This window comes from Arvicola amphibius, chromosome 17 (assembly GCF_903992535.2).
Source record: "Arvicola amphibius chromosome 17, mArvAmp1.2, whole genome shotgun sequence".
Classification (NCBI taxonomy): domain Eukaryota; kingdom Metazoa; phylum Chordata; class Mammalia; order Rodentia; family Cricetidae; genus Arvicola; species Arvicola amphibius.
In genome coordinates, this window is record NC_052063.2 from 3749137 (window position 1) to 3772038 (window position 22902).

Consider the following 22902-nt stretch of genomic DNA (forward strand, 5'->3'; position numbering starts at 1 on the left):
ACTCTTAGAGTTAGGAATAATAGTTCCTTGCTAAAAGATTACACTTCCCAGTTTCCCTTGTGGCCAGACCAAGCAGCTCCAGGAGCAAGGGACTACGGTGTAGTAGTTTCTGCCCATATAACGAATGGCTGCATCCCATCTTATGTAGCAATTTTGGCATCCATACAGGTGGGTGACATGATAGCCCCTCACCATGAATAAACGGTTCCACCTGTGCTGGATAGTTTTTATGTCAGCTTGACAAGGTCATCTGAGGAGAGGGAACCTCAATTAAGAAAATAGGATCAGGTTGTGTCAGGCCTGTGAGGCATTTCCTTGATTATCAATCGATGGAGGAAGCCCATCCCATTGTGGGTGGTGCCATCCCTGGGCGGTGGTCCTGGGTTCTATACGAAAGCAAGCTGAGAAAGCCATGAGAAGCAAGACAGCAGCACCCCTCCATGGCCTCTGCATCAGCTCCAGGTTCCTGTCCTGATTTCCTTTGGTGATGAACGGTGACAGGGAAGTGTAAGACCTTTCCTCCCCAACTTGCTTTTGGGCATGGTGTTTCCTCACAGCCTTATAAACCCTAAGGCACCATCTAAGGTCAGGTTCACGTCACACATTTATGAAGGCCAGACTTCATAAAAGCTACCCCTTGAGGACAGTTTTTGTTTCAACTCTAATGGGCACAAAGCAAAGTACTGTGGGCTGGATTTCTTGTGGCCAAGTACCTTTATGCAGCACACAGCCCACACAACTGTACATAATGGTGCTATCAAAGGTGGCACGGTGCCAGTTGACAGGAGATTTTTCAGGGAACTGCACAATCCAGGGGCAAAGAGGAGAACAATCATAAACTTTTCATGTTCCCGTGAGTTCTTCCTTAGCCCAGTGACTTGGGGTGTTGACACGAGAATGATAGAGCACTCACCATCTTAGTGTTGTAAGAAATAAAAGGGACACCAGGTGGGAGTGATGCTTGGCACAGTGTCTGGAACCTAATGGACCTTCAGAAATTCCAATTATCATATATAGGGTAAGGTGCTTGTTCTGATGAGGGACACAGAGATGCGGCCACACCCCTCCCAGGATATAGTCACTAAAGGGTCTCAGGAAACAGGCATCACTATAGGACAATTGGTAGTTATGTCAAATAAGTGCCATACAGAAAATCTCATAGGATTTCAAAGGAAGAATGCTGAGGGTCTTTAAGTAGCAAGTCTTGAAGTTGAGGGTGTTATGTAATCCCCGCAAAGGAAGATGAATGAGGTTCGGAGAGGCTATGTAACTTCAACAACGTCCTACAGCTAGTCAGGAGGTAGGCTATCTAACTTCAACTAGCTTATACAGGTAGACAGGAGGTCAAGCCCAGACTAGCACTTCAACATTTCCTATGTAGACACGGGCTGTGTGGGAAGGCCACAGAAGGGTTGGGATTTACTCTCCCATGGTAATGGTAATGGGCTCAGTAAGAGGTGCCATCTTACTAAGGAAGTTGTGTTCATAAAAATAACATAAGGGAGAAGAGCTGAGCATATGTGTGTTTGTGTACTCTGAGCCCAGAGCTCAGTGTTTTGGCTGGACAGGCTGGTTAAAGATCTTTCTGTTTCTGCTCTCCTATGCTGGGTTTGCAGGTTCCACGAAGCTGTACCCAGCTTTTTTCATAGATACCAGAGCTCTGAATTCAGCTCTTCAAGGCTGGTGTGACAAGCACTTTACCTACTGAGCCATCTCCCCGGCCCAATTTATGTTTCTTTTTTGTTTGTTTGTTTTTCGAAACAGGGTTTTTCTGTGGCTTTGGAGCCTGTCCTGGAGCTAGCTCTTGTAGACCAGGCTGGCCTCGAACTCACAGAGATCTGTCTGCCTCTGCCTCCCGAGTGCTGGGATTAAAGGTGTGCGCCACCACCGCCCAGCTATGTTTCTTTTTTTAAATGAAATTTTTATAAAGGTATTTTAGTACTCTGGGAAGCTAAGACTAAGAAAGTACAGATACTGAGAAGCAACGTCACTTTAGGTATCACATGGAGTTATAATTTCCCATAAGCGCCGAATCTCCTGCTCAACAGTGTTGTGTTTTAAGATTCTGGATCATGCTGAAGGATGGCAAAGACTGAAAAACACAGAGAGTCACAAATAGCCTTTCTTTCGAACAGAAATAGCTGAGCTATGGCTTTTAAAAACTGAATATATAAGTACCAAGGGAGAGCAATTTTAACTAAAAGGCAATTAATTAATTGTTCCCTTGCCCTCCACCTTCTGAAAGTTTCCAGTGTATTTGAAAGTTTTCAGTGTAGTAACTGAAAATTTTGGGTTAGCTTACAATCCCGTTTCCCATTTTTGTCTTCTTGTAGTATTCTGTGAACACTATTGAATTGGGACTTAGGTGAAAGACGATCTTAGGATAGTTTTTCTGTGCGTTCCTATTTTTTTCTCAGGGCTTTCTGTACCCCTTGGTTTTAGGATCCAATAGTGCAGGGAGGAGAGTGGATAGTGGTAGCCAGTTGCTTTCCCCTCCCCTCCGTTCTCGATGTGAGGCTTGTGCCTCTTAAGATGCTTCCATGTACAAGCGAAAGTATGCATATAAGGCCACATGCCATGGGAGCCCTGCTGCAGATGCAGTTGGCATGAGGCACAGCCGAGTCTGACTGAGTGAAGAGAGTCTTCATGAGGTTCTAACCAAGATGAAACACACTTAAGGTTCATTTGATATTAAGACTAAGTATTTTTTATTTGCCCCCAAACAGCACTATAAACCATCACAGAGGGGAAAGCAATTCTGCCTGATGGGTAGGGGCATCTTTACCTTGTTGATGATGTGGATCACTCCGTTTGTGGCTGCACTGTCACCGTCCACAATGGATGCCCCCTCAATGGTGATATTCTGCAACCACAAGCACAATTGGGGGGCGGTGGTGAGTGTCCTTGGGGAATTGCATCACCTCTGGGGTGCCTGCCTCTTGAGCAGCGGTAACCATCAGAGTTTTGGGCCATAGAGACAGTGACTGTCTACCAATCAAGAGCAATTGAGCGCTAATCGTTTCGGTTTCATTTTCTTTTCTCACTAGGACCTTGGTTTGCAATTCCTCCTAGATCTTAGGGAGGAGGGATGCTTGCCTAACCCTGAGCAAGCACGTTTCATGAACAGAGGCCATGGAAACACACCAGACCGCCTGTCACATCTTGTGGTGTTAAAGGGGATGTTTTTTATTGTGTTAGACACAGGAATGAACCTAAGAAAAATGTGTGTTTGATGATTATCTCCTCAGAGTCAGGGCCTTGACTGATTTATCTTGGTACCTATATAGCCTGTGACACGCCAGGGTGGATGTTAACATTGCTAAGGAAATTGTTGGTTTGGAACACCAGTGGACTAGCCTGACTACAATAATCACATTATGTGAGTACACACAAAGGCATGTTGTAAATTAAAAAACAATTTATGATGTCTACCTTTTGTGTGCACTGTGGTACTTCAGTATGTTATATACACCGGGCAGTGATCTAGTTAGGATATTTCATCTCTGTCATCCAAATCATTTATTTCTTCCTGGGATGACAACATTCAAATCCCTTCTTCCAGCAAATAGCTGGTCAAATAGACGGATTTTCTGAGAGCACCGGAGGTTGAATGTAGGACTTCACACAAGTGCTCTTTCACTGAGCTACGTCTCCAACCCATGTTTTACTTCTCATTTCAAAACAGGGACTCACTAAGTTGCCCAGGGCTGGCCATGACCTTACTCTATACCCCCAGGAAGACTTGAACTTGTAGTCCTCCTGCCTTGGCCTCTGGAGTAGCTGGGATCACAGTTCCACAGCACCAAGCTGGGCTCACCTATTTGATTTGTAGACACAATACTCCACAATGTTTTTTTTTTTTTTATCACTAGCTACATCTTTGCACCATTATCTTTTATAAAAAATATCCATTTTTTTAAAGATATGGTCTCACCGTGTAACCCTGGCTGGCCTGGAACTTGTTATATAGATCAGGCTGACCTTGGACTCACAGAGAGCCACCTGTCTCTGCTTTCCTCAGGGCTGGGGTGAAAGGCATGGGTCAACATGCCCAAAATATGTACCCAAAACCTTTATCTCATATTTTTTATTGAAACAATTCAGAATATAATATGAATGTCATTAGAATTTCTGAAGATTTACAAAAGAAGGTTTATAGAATATCTATGGAAGCCCTTGTTAGAGTTTTCTGCTATCTACATTAGCCAATGAGCCTAATGTTGAAACTCAACTCAGTGGGTTCTTTCCTAATTATCATAGGCTGAAAGGTAAACTGGGGCGTTCTGAGCCTTTTCTGCCCATGGCTGATGAGTCATGATGGCAGCTGTCCCCAGTTGCTTGCTAGAACCCTCATTTTGATCCACTCATGGGAAGACTAACATTTGATCACTCGCAGCCACTAAGCCAGAATTCCCCCTCAGATTGGCACATGAGTCCTTGAGAGACTCCGGGAATGCCAGAAAACCAGTTTCTCTGAGGTCTCACTCTTCTGTGGCCACTGCCCGGGCTCAAGATGCACGTGTGTGCAGAGTAGGCACTTATTGCAGGCTTGCAGTCCGGCTAACTCACATGACATCCAGTTACTGGTGATGACTCTGCTAGGAGCTATGGGTTACCAGTCTTACTTAACTCTGCACCAAAGCTGTGGCGCTGACTGCCCTTTTCCCTTTCTAGGACGTGTCAGGAGGAGCTCCATGGTCTGCATTTTGGATCACTGCTTCTGATAGTCTTTTTGTCTTTTTTCTTAAATTTTTTTTCATACAATATATTCTTTATTATGTTTTCCCTTCCCTTCAAGTCCTCCCAGATTCTCCCCACTTCCTTCCCTGACTTTATGTTCTTTCTCTCTTACCCCCCGCCCCACACAAAACACAAAAATGAAAATTAAAACAAACAAAGGACAATAAGACAAAAGATGCCAAACAAAATGAAAAGCACCCCCTGAAAAGAAACATAAGGTTCATTTTGTGTTGGTCCACTACTCCTGGGCACGGGGTCTGCGCTGGAGTGTGGCTGATATACCCAGTGGCACTCCATTGAATAAACTGATTTCCCTTTTGTGATGGCTAACAGTGATTGTCGATTTGGTGGGATCTAGAATCACTGTGGAATGCCCCAGTGAATGTCTACAAGGGACTTTTAAAACTAGGTTAATCGAGGTAGGACAACCTACCTTACATATCAGAAACATTAGTGTATGGGCTGGAGTCTGGACTGCATAAAAAATAGAAAGCTAGCCAATCTCTCTCGTTAATTTCTCCTGACTATAGACTGTGTGATCATCTGCCTTAAGCTCTTGACATTATGACTTCCCCTCAGACTCTGAGCTGAACAAACCTTAAGTTGCTTTTCTCAAATGCTTGATCACAGTGATGAGAACATTAATGAATATACTGCTGTAGCCCAGTTGTTTTTCTGTGTTGCTTTTGTTTTTGTTTTTTAAGTGTGTACATGTGTGATCGTTGTTGCAACTGGGTGATGCTCACACAGGCTCCTAGTCTCTCTGTGTTCATATCCGTAAATTCCCATTGCAAAAATTGAGAAAGGACAGCTTGAGTAAAGGTACCGTGCTCCAGACAGCTGGATGACATTGCTCTTACCCCATCTGCCTTGTCCAGGTGAAGGAAGCTTCCTTGCAAAGATGTTGCTAGCATGTTGGAGGATGACAGGTTCTGCAGATCGGCCCCTCCGTATGTGCCTCGTACTGTGTGATATCTACAGCATCAGATCATAAGGGTCACAGTCAATATCCATGCAGCAGGTGGTGTCACTTACCAGGAGAACAAGCTCTGGGGCAGACTAGCACCCTCAGACTTCACCTTCTCCCCTGCAGTGCTCAGGCTCAGCTGGAATTAGTCATCAACCACTCTGTGCCTTGCTGTTACATCTATCAAATGGGAATAAATTGTAGCTCCTATCTCAGAGGTGTTGGCAGGGTTAACCAAATGATATGCAAAGCCCAGGGCTTGGTTTAGAGTCAGCTGTTAACAGGTAAAGTCCCCTGACCCAGGGGAGGGTGGCTAGGGACATCCTAGGACAGGAAGCGTCACGTAGTTTCTCTACACTGATGCCAGTCACACAACATGGAAAATAAGGTAAATGACACCCACTTTATTAGGGCTGGAATATTGTTCCGTGACAACCAGAAGGTTCTCTCATTCTTGTCCATGTCTTCAATGGCTTGCCGGGAAGGCACAAGGACAGTGAGATTCGGGGTGGCAGACAGCATGGATTGCAGGGAAGCATCCTGAGTCACGGGAGGAAAGAAAGTGGCCCGAATAGTGTTAGAAACTAGCTAGGCTGGCTTACGCCGCCGTCAGAGATGATGGCTTTCCATGTGATGTAATTCTAGAGGGAGAGAGTGCTGGAAAGACACTAGGCTTTCCCTCCTCAAGCCCACCCAGTCATTGACTGATGGCTTATATTATTTTTCTGAGAATTTTTTTTAATGTGTGGATTTTTATAATGATACAGACTTTCCTGATTGGGTCATACTTTGTCATCGTAAGTCTGAATGAAAAGCCAGCTAAATAGCCTTGATGTGTATGTATGTGCGTTGTGTGTGTGTGCGTGCATGCACATAAAGAACTACCTGAGTTCTTTGATGTTTTTAGAGTGAGCGTTTGAGGAGAGTAGGGAGAATGAGGGCCTGAGTCAAACTTAACTGCGTCTCATTCATGCCCAGAAAGTCTACTGCTATGTTCAACCATTGTATGAAAAAAAATCAACCAAAAATGAAAACCAACTCCAAACACTAAATCTTGGTTTAGAGAACTTGCTGGTTTTCTGCTGGATACTCATGCTGGAACTGATGTGAAGCATCCTACACTACAGCAGTAAAGCAGGTTGGGGGGAAATGTGCCCTGTCCTGCCTGCTCCTGGGCTGGCATCGCGTGTGGGGCGACACCGTTGTGCATGTGTGGCTGGAGGGAAGCCAACCTGCTCGGAGAGGAACCAGTCCCTTGATTGCCTGCAGGGAGAGAGTTGTACGGAGAGCCTCCACTGTAGAAACAAGTGGTCCCTGGAATGTTCTGGAATGGATGGGGAGCTGTTCTCTGAGGGAGTGCTGGCTAGGCAAGACCTATTTTGGTACAAACTTATTTAAAGAGACAGTATGTTAGGATGTATGACAAGGTCAGACACTGGGGCAGGGTGAGCCTGGATTCCTTATACAATACTCTAGTGGGGTGAAGAATAAGCTCTCCCAGCATGTTGAGCAGAGAGCTAAGCATATATGAAGATGTTAGCTGTAGGTCTAAACCTTGGTGCACTAGGGCATGAATCGTGTTATGCTTTCAAAGAGAGAACTATGGTGGATAGTACCATCCTTATGTATTTGAACTGCGCGTAACTCAGCTGCCCCAGCTTAACCCGGGCCATCACTTCCCAGCTTGGCTATACATGTTAGCCCCAGTGTCCAGGCCAAGCCCCTGACTTATCAGATCAGAGTCTCCTGGGGTGCGGTGCCCCATGATTCTAAAGTGTAGGCAGCACCCCTTCATTTCCTACCACACAAACTCCAGTCCTCTAAAACGATTTATGTTACCGATGTGGAGGTGCAAATGCAGGGACTCACGTTTATCCACTGGTAAAACGCAGCTGCTTCAGAGAGACGCGACAGTTCCTTATTCATTTGTTCAAGGGAGGGTGGGAGAGGGGCAGAGAACACAGAAACATCATCTCAGGGAGGTGGACAGCCTGCCCCCACCCTCGAGAGCTGTGCTCTCTGTAGAGCCAGGCTTCCCCGCCCTCGTGAGCTGTGAGAGCAAGTGCTGCAATGGCCTTCACACTCAGGGGCCTGACTGTCCTCCAGAGGACACCACGGAGCAATGTTGCTATCTACAAGGTTCACACTTGAAAACTACATAACAAAGAGTAAATACAAAGAAAAAATGCAAAACAGATCTGATAATGTTTTCTATAAATTTTATAAATTTTGGATCAGCCGGGCGGTGGTGGCGCATGCCTTTAATCCCAGCACTCGGGAGGCAGAGGCAGGCGGATCTCTGTGAGTTCGAGACCAGCCTGGTCTACAAGAGCTAGCTCCAGGACAGGCTCTAAAAGCTGCAGAGAAACCCTGTCTCGAAAAGTCAAAAAAAAAAAAAAATTTGGATCATAGCTATCTCGGGGTGCAGAGGCCTGTGGTCTGCGGTTTGGACACTGCCTGTTAGACTGAGGTAACTCTAGCTTTTCCAATGTAAGCTCTTCCACATCAGAACTTAGCTGGTAAGAAACAGCCACCTAGACCCCAAGGAGATTTCCTGAGCTCAGGAAACAGTGCCCACTCAGAGCCAGTGTGGAGCTGAAAACTGGGGCATGGGGTTAACGTGCCTGGACTCGCACTGTGACTTTGCCATGGCCTACAGACAGCTTCTCTGGAGGGATCTGAGCCATGCCTGGGTGAAGACGGGGCAGGGCCAGGCAGGAACAGCAGAGGCTTTGAACTTTAGTTTGCTAGGAAGGTTAGGGACTTGGTGGGGAATTTAACTGCTGGAGGGTTTGGGGACACGGACAGCAGATGTGGCCCAAACTCCAGGTGTGGTGTAGGGGCAGCTTCTTGATGAATGAATGCCTATGAGAGGCAAAGGGTGGGACCTTCCTGAACATCGCAGGGGTGAGTGTGTGTGGGGAGAGGTGCCATAGGAGCCTGGGGACTAGCTCTGGAGTGGCTTTTGTTTGGGAGGCTATAGGTCCTAGGGAATTTCTGGAAGGAAGGTTTCAGAGAAGAGGAACAAGAACCTGAGTGCGTGAGAAGAGCAACGGTGAGAAAAAAAATGTTAACAAACCCGGACAAACTGCTAACAGAGGGGCCTATTGACATATCAAAGCTGACGTGACCACCAGGTCTCCCAGCATCCCTCAGTCCCCAGCTGTTACAGGGTCCTTCTGGCTGTCGTACCCTGTCCCCACTCTGAACTCTCCAGCCCAGAGGTTGGGCTGCCCTTCCTGCAGAGGCTCTTCCCTATGGAATCTGCCATTTTGGCCACTCTGGTCCTTTCGGACCTTCTACCTCTTGGGCCAAGCCACCCCTCTTGGTCGGTGGCTCCGCTCTCATTGTCCTCTCCTCACATGGCCCGGCTCCGTCTGGGCTCTCCCAGGTGTCTGCCTCTGGCTCTACAACACACCATACCTAGGAGCAGTCACGTCCTCCTTTCTATTTCTTTTTCATTTATCTGGTGTAGAAACCCAGGATTTTGATAACTGACAGAAATACACTCCTCCCCACTTGAAATTATAGTCCAGTGTGGGGTGGGACAGATGGAGAGGTAGTGACAGTTCAGTGTGACCCATACTGCATGGCTAGAACATGCTATACTCTTGATTAAATGTTGGGCGTGGAACTTAGACAGATACCAACATTCCAGGCAAGTAAGTGTGCTTAGACTTAGCTTATGGACCTGGGGAATGGGTATCATAATGGCATTAATCCCAGATAGCTGTTGTGAGGTTTAAAAGAGAAGCTGCTGCATTAAGGACCCGTAAGACACCTGGTACATAGAGGGCACTTGTGTGTGCACATGCTCGCACGCATGCATACGCACACACACACACACACACACACACACACACACACACACACACACAGACTCCCCCCCACAGTCAACCTCATTCAGGATGGATAAACCCAGGGTGTTCTGGGTACCCATGGGAGTCATAAGACCCAATGGAAACAGCCCCGCAGAGGGAGGCCAGCTGCTCACTCGGGAAGTTTGTGAGAAAGATTGGCAAGCAAAAGTCAAGTCTTCTCTGTGTGCCGAAAGTGCCAAATATAAGCGGCTGCAGCCTGTGAAAACGAGTGACACCCTCCCCCCCCGAACATGTGAGGTGTCTGGAAAAACCAGGCGTCCTCGTGTAGAACCTCCTGGACAAAGGGTCTGCAGAGACATTCATTTTCCTGCCGTGTGCCCTCTCTGGCTTTGCACGGGAGGGTCTCCCTAGGGACTTACCACGAGCACGTTTCCATAGCACAGGAGACCATTTCCTTCATAGCCCTCTCGACAAACGCAGCTCCACACGCCAGAGGCATCGGCTTGACAGGTGGCCTGAGAGAAACCAAGATGGACATCACGACTTGCTTTGATCACTCCCTGCTCCTCACTCGATGCTCTGCCTCACCACACGCGGCCCAGAGGCCATGCAGCCAGGTGACCACTCACTGAAACCTCTGAAACCAGGAGCCAACATCCTTCAAATTGATTGCTCAGGGGTCTTATGCTCGCCACAAGAAGCGGCCACACAACCTGAGTTTTGTTCTTACGAGTTTTCTGTGTTTTTAGAACTGAAGGAAACAACACGTAACTCACCAGGGGGTGACATTTCTCTGCCTGTTCCAAGCATGAAATGACTGGCTCACAATCAATCCCATTTCCTCGGAATCCTTTCTTGCACTCACATTCATTCTGTAATTCCAGGAACACAGAAGGGATTACTGAAGCAAGCTCTCTCAAGCCTTGTGCCCCGCTACACTGAAAAGCAGACCACAGCCATGCAACCCTCCTGAAGAACAGAGACTAGATTCCAGACTGCTAGTCACTGTACATAGTCAGCTGCCTTTGATTACTACATTATTGGTTACTATTAGCATTATGATGCTCAGTCACAGTCCTTTTTACTTTCTCTTAAAATCTTTGACTTCACAAAGGCCTATAAAGAGAGCTGAGACTCAATGGTTATCGCAATAGAAAAGCCGACCCTGTTCCTAGAGAGAAAGGTTAAGCAAGCTGTGGCTTATCAGCTTGGTGGAGATCCATAGACAAGGCTGTTGCCAGCTTGACGACACTCTGCTTAATTCAAAATAATGTCTCCCCATTGTGTAGATGGATTCAGGGCATCACTTCTGCATGGACAACCCACAGCACATAGCCCAGCAGCTGATGTAGCTTCATGTAGCTAGTCAATGCCTCTCCTTCCTCAGGGCTTAGTCCCCTGCTACAGGAGTCAGGGTGCTCTCACTTGCCCCGTGGGGAGAATCAATAGCTAATTAATAACGTATAGCGATGACAGTGACATAGTAAAAGGAGAACATTTTCAGGTCTGTGGCAGACAATGAGCGGATGAAGCTGCAGTCAATTACTACGGCGTAAAGGAAATAAACTAACAACCTGAGCAAAGAAAAGGCCAGAAGGAAAACCGGAACATCAGCTCGTAATGAATTTCCCATCTTATCTCCCCAGCTGTTTCCCACAAAAATGCAATATCCTGACATTTCAAACACGATTTTAAAAGAATTTCTTCAGTTGAGTTAAACAGCACAGCTGTTTCGTTTAAATGTTAAGACAGCTGTTTTGGGGTTATTGTGGAACGAGCAGCCAATCTAGAGAAAGGCAGAAGTGCATTAAAAGATAAACGAGAAAGGTCCGATCTTAAACTGAAAAAGAAGGAGCACAGGCTTTGTGGGGTCACTGGCTGCTAAGGTGCGTCTGGGACTAGACTACTGCTCAGAGCGGGTGGGCGGGCTTAGAATGGTCTCTGAGGATGCTCTTTTAGAAGTGGGACCCTGCTGGGCCTTGAGGGAGGACGAGCGAACAGGGGAAGGCATTCAAGCTGAGGGAAGCTGTCAAGGAAGACGAAGCGGTGTGAGGAAGTTTGACTGACTGGAGAAGGGCTGTTTAGGGTGGGCTTTGGAAGCATATATACACCCCAGTGGGAGCTGACACAAGATCTTTCAGCTGGAGGAAGAAGTGAACAAAACTTCCACTGTATGAATTTTGTTTTCAACAGTGTCACCTGCTCTGTGAGCTTTATGAGGCAAGCGTGTACATTATATGTGTGTGGACAATGTTTCATATCCACACGAAAGCCAAGCACACCCTGCATAATGGTCGACCACAAGCTCATCAACTAGAGGCTTAATTCCCTCCACCTGCTGTCAGCACAGCACCTCTGTGTCCCCAGCCCTAGTACTCCTCCATGCCTTTCGTCCAGACATGGCTTGTCTCTTTAAAGCAACGTTCGCAGAAATTAAAGTTAGTATCCATTCAGTGTGTCCAAAACCTTTTAAACCAACTGCAACCAAGTGAAGGCCCTCTTAGGTGGGGCTTATCTGATTTCCTAAAGATGTCATAGAGGCCCCCTCTTTCCTCCATCTCCCCTCAGGATGTTTAACATTTGTTTGTAGGAAGAGGATATAGACGCTGTCGATACTGGAGTCTCTTCTTCAACCTCCAATTCATCTGTTAAAGTCCTGCAGCCCCTAGAACATGATCTTGTTTAGAAACAGGGTAGTTGTCCTGCATGTGATTTAAGGTGAGGTCCTGTTGGAGTAGCCAGGACCCTGACTCTCATCTGACTCCAGCATCCACGTGAAAACATGAACGCAGGAGACGTGTGCACACAGAGAGCACGCCATGGGAATGCGGAGCTGGAGCTACCAAAAAGGGCCAGCAGGCTAGGGCAGTAGCAGGGGATAGGCTCCCCCATGGTCCCTGAGAAGGAGGCACCAGCTGACTTTGATCTCAGGCCTCCAGATTACGAGACAATATGTTTATTGTTCTCCAAGGCCCAGATTGTGACACTTTTGCTATGGCAAGGCCTAGAAAATGAATACAGACACCAAGGCACTTCTCTCTGCCCTTCTCAAAGGCAGTCTGGTGACACAAATGAACCAAAGGTGCAGTCATCCGCTGAGTGCTTGGTGAGGCGTGAGTCTGCAGCGGGCTCTGCCATGATTACCCTCCGGAGGGCTCATTTGAGAGCTCCTTCACCCTAGACCCCTGCGCTGGCTCTGCTGTCAGAGAAATCAGAAGGGTAAATGGACACCGCGGTGCGACAGGCAGACCATGTGCTCCCTCTGCGTGGCTTTTAAAGCGCTCGTCACTTTGTCACTCGTGTGGGTCCGCCACCTTACATGGGATCTTTTGCCTAGCGTGACTTGTGGGCCTTGGCCCTAGTCCTTGATCATCTCCCGCAACCAACTCAGTTCACAAGGAGAGAGACGAGTGAGAGAGGCGTGCAAAGCTTACGTGAGCATCTGTTTTATTTTGTTTGCCGGCATCCGCTCTCTCTTTCTAGAAAATAACTTCGGGGACACCACTGTTCTCTCTTCTGGTTTATACAACAGAACATGTTTTCCCCCTCAGCCCAGGACCCCAGTAGAGAGCGTAAGATTGAGTTTGTCTCTGCCTGCGCAGACCCTGGCCATGGGGCCCGATTTCTACCAGGGCTGACAGGAATGAGGAGGCCACAAGAGTGATCAATTTGAGCCAACAAGAGAAAAGGGATCCTGGGTTTAGGTAGAAGCGATCACAAGATGTACGCTGTTGTGCCTAAGAGAGCAGGGGCAAGGCTGGAGCTGCTGGAGGACATCTGACCCAGGAGACTGGGCAGAAGCTGGGGCCAGACAGACCGCCGTCCTGTGGCCCCGTGAGCCCTGCACCGTACCACACCCGCATCTGCATGCGGTCGTTACAGCTGTGCAAGCCATAGAACTCCCCCTCTCCTTCATCTTCTTAAGGATTTTTGGTAAAGCATGGCTGATAAAACTCACCATTGCAGTTTTCATTTCCCGGTCCAGCGGTCAGCCACACTCACACTGCTGTCCTTCCTCCATCACTGGCGTGGCTCCAGAACTTTCCTCATCTCCACCAACTGAAATCCCCTGCTCATGACCTACTCCATCCCCCACACCGGGCCCAGGCAGTTGCGTTTCCACCCTCTGCCTTTATAAATCCGACTCCTCTAGGGATCCCATAGGAAAGGAGCCACGGTCCCCCAGGCTGCTTCTGACTGAGGTCTCCAAGTTCTTCTAGGCTGTGGCGTGGGCCAGAGATTCCTTCCTAAGACTGAGGTTTTGTTACTTGTTGCTTCAACTTTTGATCACTGTGAACCATGCTTTGAGCAGTGTGGTAATACAAGTATACCTTGGAGTCCCTGCTTTTAATTCTTTTTGTGCAGTTGAATTATTGTTTCATATGGCCATCCCATCTTTAATTTTCTGGAGAGTTGCTATTCTGTTTTCCACGGCCATGCCATTTTTTAATTCTCACCAGGAATGCACAGGGAACTGGATTTTCTGTTGCAACCAGACTGCCCAGTGACCCAAATATGTCCTTATACTTTCCCCACCCCTAGTTGTCACTGCCTAAGAAACACCCATTGTGGTCTGTGGTTCTTTGAATGAGAATGGTCCCCAAAGGCTCAGATACCTGGATGCTTGGTCCTTAGTTGATGGAACTGTTTTGGGAAGGATTAGGAGGTGTGGCCTTGCTGGAGGGGGTGTGACTTTGTTGGAAGAGGTATGTCACTGGGGGAGGGATTTGAGGTTTAAAGAACCCGTGCCAGGTCCAGTCTCTCTCTGATTCCAACTTGCAGATAAGATGTAAGCTCTCAGCGGCTGCTCCAGCGTCATGCCTGCTGGCCTGTTGCCATGTTCTCCACCATGATAGTCATGGACTAACCCTCTGAAACTGTCAACAACCACCCCATTAATTGTTTTCTTTTCTAAGTTGCCTGAGTTATGGTGTCTCTTCACAGCACTAGCACGGTGCCTAAGACACGGTCTCAGACATTAAGAGGTGAGCATAATGAGCCCTCAGCGCTATGAATAGACACTGACCAGAAGGTTCCCTGGGCTGGGTAGTGCCCTGCTGCTGGCTGCATAGTCCCATTCCCTGTCTCCTGGTCACCCTCACTACCCTTTAGCCACCTCTGAGGGGATCTCACTAGAAAGACCTCCAAGAAGACCCCTTTGGGGTGATGAGATTCCAAGGAGCCCTGGTACTTCCATCTGTTCAGGACCAGCCACCCGTTTATCACCCCGTATGTGTTAGCTCTGAACAGCTTCCACAGGGGAGACATGCCTATTCCTGGAGCCAGGAGGGAGGAGGAGAAAGAACAGCATCTGGGGCTCCTAGAGACCTTCTCTGGCACCTCCTTTCCTGGTACCTCCTTCCCTGGCACCTCCTTTCCTGGCACCCTGACTAGGCCAGAACTTCACTGGGTGGGTGAGTTCTGTCTGAGAGCAAACGAGGGGCATGTTCTGGCTTCAAGATCTCACCAAGCACCATTCAAGCACCATGATGCCCCAGTTCCTAACACATGTAAGGGAATGTGTCCTCTAAGGCAGAAGGATCACGAGGGAAGGGCTTGGAGTCATCACAGGAAGCAAGGTTAGGCCTCACACAGTGTCCAACCTCATGGGGAACATACATTTCTCAATGAAATAACCTATAGGTTTAACAAAGTCCAGGAAAAGTCTCACAAATGTGAGAAATTGTGTCATCACTCAAAGGTGTGTGCGCGCGTGTGTATATGGGGGAGTGTGTGTGTGTGTGTGTATGGGGGAGAGTGTGTGTGCGTATGGGGGAGAGTGTGTGTGCATGTATGTGTGTGTGTATATATGGGGGAGAGTATGTGTGCATGTGGTGTGTGTAAGTATGGAGGGAAAGTGTGTGTGTATGGTGGAGAGTTTGTATTCATGTGTGTATATGTGTGTGTGTGTGTGTGCAAGAGAGAGAGAGAGAGAGAGAGAGAGAGAGAGAGAGAGAGAGAGAGAGAGAGAGAGCATAAATCCTGTATATCCTGGTTCTTTCTTCTGGGTCTTGTGTTCCCTTGACCTTATGGAGCCTAAACTGTTTTTGGGGGAAGGAGGGCAGGCGGAATGGATGGGAAGTGGGCACCTGTCATCTCCATTCCTACAATCTTAATTTAGTTAGTATCTTTCCCCCTGTAACTCCCTAATTAATTCCCAGGCAGTAGCCTCTGCCTCCTTTCATGAAATGAAGCCACCTAAAATTGGTAACAAGCTCTAGAGTGTTCTAGATACACGCATGCAGTCCATGGGGGTTGACCGAGACATCTCTGCATTCTGACTCAGCATGACTCACAGCGAGCTCGATTTGCTGTACCGCAGAGCAAAGTCACTAACCTCTCAGTGTCTCAGCTCCTCTGCTGTACGCTATCACAATGATGCCAACGTCACAGACCCATCATGATAACGCACCCACTCTCCCGACCACAAATGGGGGCAAAAGTCATAGGAACGTCAGAACTAAGAACCGCTATGGTTCACAACAGGAATTCTGCGCCCCCTTTTCTTTCTCCCTCAAATTACCTACCTGCCCGGGGCCTACATACAAGCAGGTGGCATTGTCATGGCAGCCGCCTGTGCCAGGTAGCAGGCAGTTGTTGATCGCCACACAGTCTCTCCCGTCCCCTGTCCAGCCCTGCTGGCACACACAGACATGTGCCCCTGTGCCAGTTCTGATGCAGTCCGCCTGCAGGAAGAACAAAGGCAAGACCTTTGAAACCGTAGCCCCCCTTCACGGGGCCCAGTGTTGGAAAGGATCTGGAAGAATGTTCTAGAAGCCTGGCGAGCAATGGAAATGATGACAATGCTTATTCACACAAATGTAATAAACCAGCTGGGTGATTTCGAGGGAAATGCCTGGACCTGGTCAGCCAAGGGCTACACCACTCACTGCCTCGTGTTACCGATTCAGCCAGAGAAGGCTTTTATTGATTTACAGAAGCAAAGAATCCTCTTTCTTTGTTAGGAAGGTTAGCGGTTCTCAACCTTCCTAATGCTGGGACCCATTAACAGTGCCCCATGTCGTGGCGGCTCCCAACCATAACATTATTTTCCATGCTTCTTCATAACCGCAAGTTTGTCACTGGTATGAACCGTGATGTAAATGTCTCATATGCGACCCCTGTGGAAGGGTCATTTGACCCCAAACGGGTCATGACCCCATGGGTTGAGAACCGCTGCTCTGGGGGACGACACTGTGATTATCTGTATTTTACAGATGGGGAAACAGGTCACCGGCGTCACCCAGCTACAGAGAGAAGCTCGAATCTAGGGCTCCGTGATACTAGGGTCCAAGACCCTCTAAGTGATACTACAACTCTTAATCTGGGGGTGGGATGGGCAGCATTGCCAACTTGACAGCGTCTAGATTCACATAGGAGACATCATCTGGGTGTGTCTGCCAGGGAGTTTCTAGATTAGGTTAACTGAGATGACAAGACCCACCCTGATCGTGGCTGGAACCACACATCCGTATAAAACCCAACAGGCTTTGGCAGCTGTCACTGCCTTCCACTATCTATGGGAGCACGGCAGGTTATTTTGTTTCCCTTAAGAAACGTCTTTGGTATCCACAGAGTGACTTCATTTAGTGGTTTCTTGCTGTGTTACTTGTAAAAAGCAAACCACATGAAAGGAAGCCAAAGCCAGGGCTCTTGGCTCTGAGAAACGGCACTCACGTTTGGACTACAGCCTCCTCTGGAGGTTGATCCTATGCAAGGGTCCTTCTTAGAACAGAGGGTTCCGTCCCCTTCATAGCCCTCGTTGCAGACACAGCTGTGAAGGACAGAATGCGCACAGTCAGCCCAGGATACCCGGTGCTGGCCATGCAGGTGCATGCAGCCAGCTAGGGAGGAGCCTGATGTGCCCGGGACCACAGTGGTTTGCTCTGTGCAGAGAGCCTGGGTGCAAGCACGGATGGATGATTTGGGGGGGGGGTCTGCAGTCAGGACTCTACCTTAGCCATTGTGTGGCCTGCCTGAGTCTCTTCACGACTGGGACACTATCTTCTCATTTGGAAAATGGCACCAATACTTGCAGGGAGCTCATCAGAGTTCACTGGCACCATCGGGTGCACTGGTGGCAGCTGGCCTGCTCTGACCGGACCTGAACTGCACTGTTTAGAACCTGTTCCACGCTAGTTTTATTCCCCTGCTTCAGCAGAGACAAAAACTGTCTGTGGCACAGGTCTGAAGATACTTGAACATGTTAACAGGTGAGACCCCTCTCCCCTTCTCTGGTCCTTCACATAGCACCCCCAGACAGACAGATGGACAGACACACACTCATGTGTACCTCCTGTGATATGACAATTTCTGGTTTCATTCTGCTTTCAGACATCCCTTCCAAAATACTCTACCATAATAATTTTGCTGTCTAATGTGGGTCATTTGCTCATCCATTCATTGGTTTGATCAAATCTATTGAAAGCCCTGTGAGAGGCCGGGATACCATGTGGCTTCCCTCAAACCTCCATGCCCCCCTGAAACTTCAGCAACATGTGCTTAAAAAACTATAGACTATTCATCCAGGATCAAGTTTCCAAGAGGAAGTGACTTGTCTGGCATTCACACACAGAGCGAGTTTGATTTGTTCCAACACAGGTCTCTGTGCTGCCTGAGGTCACGCAGAACATGCAGATAGCCTGCTGCGGGCAGGCTGGTATGCTCACGGGCCATATTAGGCATACACACTGCCATGGTTCCCAGTTCCTGAAGCAGACACATCATGTAACCACAGGAAAGACACAAAGTCTTCTCTTTAGGATGACAGTCCCCCGAAACAAGAAAGTAACTATTCAAATACAACTTAAGGAACCATGCCAGAACAGGGCTGGGATTCCGGACAGCCTCTGTATCCTCCAGGGTACTGGAGGTGGTTATTGCCTCTGAACCAGAGGAGAGCAAGCTTTCTGAGGGCAGTTGTTACTCCCTAAAGCTACTCTAGCTCTTACACAGTTAAGGAAATGAACGGCAGTCCCTTCCACCGTTCGACTTCATGCCGAATGCCCTTCACAGGGGAGCTGCTCTTGACACCCTTGGGAAGTAAAGATGTCTTCAAAGCATGACATTTTGTTGCTTCTTTCTGTGATGGTTTAACATTGACTGACAGGTTTTTTTTAGGTTATGATTTGTGTGTGTGTGTATGTGTTCTCACACACACATGCAACATGCATGAATGCACCTCTAGTGGCCAAAAGATGGTGGTGGGTCCCTTGGAGCTGTAGTTGCAGGCATGGGTGTTAGGAACACATCTTGACTCCTGGGGAGGAGCAGCGACCGCTCTTACCTGCCAAACCTCCTCTCTAACCCCCCCTTTCCGGATTTTTAAAGCAAGGTCTTGCTGTAGCCCTGGTTGGCCTGGCACTTGCAGCAATCCCCTTGGAGTGCAGAAATTGTCATATGTACACCCGTGACCTTCATTGTTTTCTTAAATGTGCTCATAATAAGGACAGATCCAGGCCGGGACACCATGCTTTTACATTTGAGTCTTTTAACTGCTGCCACTGTTGTTAGGCAGGGTTCACCACTACCAGTGAGGAGAATAAAGCTCAGAGAGGTAAACTAACTTGCTGAAGGTCACATAGCTGGTGCGTTTCAAAACAAGGGAAAGTTAAAAGCTGGATTCCGCTCGGTCTTAGCTCCCACAAGAGCCAGGCAGAGCGTGCCTGACTTCATCAAGCACGAGGTCCGGGCTGGCTCCACCCACAGGTGGCGCAGGGCCTTGCCTTGCGTGGCCGATGGCCTTCCTTTCTCACGCCTACCTGGCTGTCCCTTCGTTGTATTCACAGGTGGCATGGATGTGACAGAGCTGTACGTAGGGCCCGCAGGCTGAGGGCTTCTTGTCGCAGAACCTCCCGGAAGTGCCCTCTCGGCATGTTCCCGAGAGGCAGGCTCCATCGCTGTCTATGCGGTTATCACACGCTCCGTGGACACACAGGCAGGCTGCAGGAGAAGGGGACAGGCTGATCAGGGCTTGGAGGACCGTTTCCCGTTGGAACGCAGTACTGTGGAGGGTGGGGACTGTCTCTGCCCTCACCCAGTGCTGTCGAATCAGAGCTGGGTTGAACTCAGGATCGTCAGCATTTCTCGGGGTGCCAGGGGCAGCCTTGGAGAGCTGACGGTGCCCCCAGGACGGGGCCATATTGGTTCCCATTGTGCCCTCTGTGTCTCTCTGTGTGGGCATGGAGGAGAAGATGGTTCGTGATGTGGCAAAAAGAGCCAAGGAACCCAATTCCCAACTACTTTGTGGTTGGAGATGCTAGCTGAGGAGTTTCTCACTTTTTGAAAACATTCGAGAATAACTAGGCAAGATTTCTTCTGTTTGTATAACTCCAGATGGGATCAGGTGTTCATTCTGCACTTGGAATCACAGCAAACCTAGTGATAATTAGTGGCCGGTATCTGGGCTGACTCCATTTGAGGTCCTGGACTGGCTTCTCGCCACCTCACTAACCACCCTCTGTGTCACAGTGTAAGTACGTTCTACATTTTAGATGCATAGGCAGAGGCCCAGAGAGCCGAAGCAAACCGTCCAATTGGTCTGCGAGTTCCCAGTCAAATACACTGTAAAGGAAGGGTGTGTGTTCACACCAAATGTGTGGAGCTAGTGGGGGTAGCAATAGACGTGACTTGGTCTACTGATTATTTAGTAGATATAATTTCTGCGCTAGAAGCCCCCAGTTATGATCTGGCTTGATACTGTGAGCAACCTGTGATGTATTCTTGGCTTTTATTGATTGATTGATTGATTGATTTTTTTTGAGACAGGGTTTCTCAGAAGCTTTGGAGCCTACCCTGAAACTAGCTTTTATAGACCAGGCTGGCTTTGAACTCACAGAGATCCTCCTGCCTCTACCTCCCAAGTGTTGGGATTAAAGGCGTGCACCACCATTGCCTGGCTCCTGATTTTGTATCTGTGACCCACAGATCAAAAATATTTTAAAAAATCCTTATGTCTGTTCTAAACGTATCCATATCTTTCTCTTGTCACCATTGTCTAAAAAAATATAGCCAGGCATCATCCCATTTGTGTGTGGTTTCTATAGTATTTGTACGGTGACTCCCCTGGAGGGCACTCATGTGTGAGGCTGTGTATAGGGTCCAGGCAAAGACAAGGGCTTTTTATGTGGAGGACTAGAGCAGCTGCGGAGTTCAGTGGCAATGAGGAGTGCTGGAATCAATCCCCATGGCTGTGAGGACAACTCTGCAACCTTGTCTTCATTTTCTCGACGGAGACACTGTAACACTTTCTCGGGTCACACGGCCACTAAACTAGAAATGAGCATTTAACTCTGGCTGGCCTGACTCCATGGGAGGCTCTGGCCTATTCCTTTCACTTTGTTGCATTCTGATTTTAGCTTAGAAACGGGCATCTAAAAATGTATATAGTTAAATATACATATGAAGTCATTTTAAAGAATGGCTCCTTTTCTGCAGTGTTAGGGCTACATTTGTATATGTCTACTGTGGGACTTTCTATTTGTTCTACAGACTTTTTGATGCCTATGCCCCTGAGGTGTGGTTACGGCTGTTATAATAACAGCAAAACAAACAAGCAAACAAAAAACAAAAACAAAACAGTAAGAGGTCACAACAGTAGCCAGCATGTTTTCAGTATGTGCGATGTGCTAGGCGTGTCCTTGGGAGAGCTTTCCACATATAAGTTGTGATGAATTTATAAAATGCTTATTAGTGCCTCCGCTTTTATTTCATTTGCTATTTGAGGGTGGACTCATCCAAAGTCATGATTCTAAAATGGAGGCACTGATGGGTAAGGATTATTTGAGAGGGGCTGGAGAGATGGCTCAGAGGTTAAGAGCATTGCCTGCTCTTCCAAAGGTCCTGAGTTCGATTCCCAGCAACCACATGGTGGCTCACAACCATCTCTAATGGGGTCTGGTGCCCTCTTCTGGCGTGCAGGCAGACACACAGACAGAATATTGTATACATAATAAATAAATGAATAAATAAATAAATATTTTAAAAAAGGATTATTTGAGAAGGAGCAGATCTGTTTCTTGAAATAGACTCTTTTTACATCTTCATGAACACAGAAAGTGCTTTCTAAAGTGTAGTGGCTGGATCAGCACTGCCAGGAAGCCCCCCCCCCCCCCGGCAAAGCTGTTAAAAGTGTATTTTCTCCGACTCATCCCAGAGAGAATCAGAAACTCGGCCCCACGTGCCCAGCTGTCTGGCACATGCTATAGTTTGGGAAGCATCACTTAATAAACCCACGCTGGGATGATGACAACCACAAGCAGAATCCACAAGACAGCAGACCACATCATCAGCATCCTCAGGATGAGCACGAACCCATGGACAGGATAGAGGCCCCACTTACTTCTGTTACACCGAGGTCCATATCTGTTGGGGTCGGAGCAGAACTGACACCTGGAGCCTTGGAAGCCATCCTCACAGATGCAGGTCCCGTTGCCACTGAGGCCATCTATGCACTGAGAGCAAAGACAGCCCCGTGGGCCATTAGGATACATGTGGCAGAGAAGGAGAAGCAGATGCTTTTGCTTGATGGCTTGAACTTGAACTCAGGCTTGGTCCCACCAGAAGTGACTTCCCACTCCTTGCAGGAGGCAGAGTCATCTTGCTATCCCGTAGGATGTAAGAATAGCACTCAGCTTGGGGATCCTGATCTAGGATTTAGAACCTTAAGGGACAAGGTGCAAGGGTGTGCTGTATAGCTGTTTCCTCTGAACTGAAACATTCTGCAAGGAGCGAGACTCAGCACTGAGAAGGTTAGCTAAACCTAGATGGCTCAGGAAGCTCACAAGACACGAGAACCAAGAAGCCTAAACGGTTATGACCCACAGGGAGCCTTGGGGAGTTAGGTGAGCAGGGAACACTGGCTGAGGCCGGAGACTCTTCAGTGGGGTCAAAGAGATGGGCAGGCAGGTCCACTGTGGACGCAGCTTTCTCGAGTTACCACTAGGGCTGGGGTGGGCCTTTGCTGTGATGTGGCTGCTCAGCCACCCTTGCTTCCGGGTGTAAGCCCAGTGAACTCACTGGTTCGTTAAGACAGACCTGGATGACTTCTGTTTCTCCCCAGTACTCTCTCTGTGGTGAATAGAACTGTTCATGTCTCCTCAGAATGAGCCATATCACAGAAGTGAGACCCTTCACTTAAGGCTAAGGGGGTGTCAGTAGGCAGAGGCCTTTCAGACGAGGTCCGGCTCTGTTCTCTCTACATCCTTGCTTGCTCAGTGTGTTTTCTCCATTGTAAATCTCACTTGCTCGCTTACTGTGGTAGCTTTAAAGAAAATGGCCCCCAAAGAGAGTGGCACTATTAGGAGGTATGGCCTTGTTGGAGGAAGTGTGTCACTGTGGGGGCGGGCTTTGAGGTCCCTTTTGCTCTAGCAAAGT

The 22902-nt window shown here is 48.1% G+C and overlaps 1 protein-coding gene across 2 annotated transcripts in view; it reads right to left on the reverse strand.

Moving 5' to 3' along the window:
* The window catches only part of Stab2 (stabilin 2), a 138787-nt gene that overhangs the window by 69396 nt on the left and 46489 nt on the right, over positions 1-22902 (reverse strand). For both annotated transcript variants that reach the window (XM_038314950.1, XM_038314949.1), the window contains exons 22-31: positions 21869-21980; positions 19290-19470; positions 17206-17302; positions 16056-16214; positions 10305-10400; positions 9948-10043; positions 7577-7624; positions 6111-6247; positions 5601-5715; positions 2786-2863 (exon numbers count right to left, since the gene is read on the reverse strand). In XM_038314950.1, the coding sequence (XP_038170878.1) occupies positions 2786-2863; positions 5601-5715; positions 6111-6247; positions 7577-7624; positions 9948-10043; positions 10305-10400; positions 16056-16214; positions 17206-17302; positions 19290-19470; positions 21869-21980 (1119 nt within the window). The remainder of the gene's footprint in view (positions 1-2785; positions 2864-5600; positions 5716-6110; positions 6248-7576; positions 7625-9947; positions 10044-10304; positions 10401-16055; positions 16215-17205; positions 17303-19289; positions 19471-21868; positions 21981-22902) is intronic.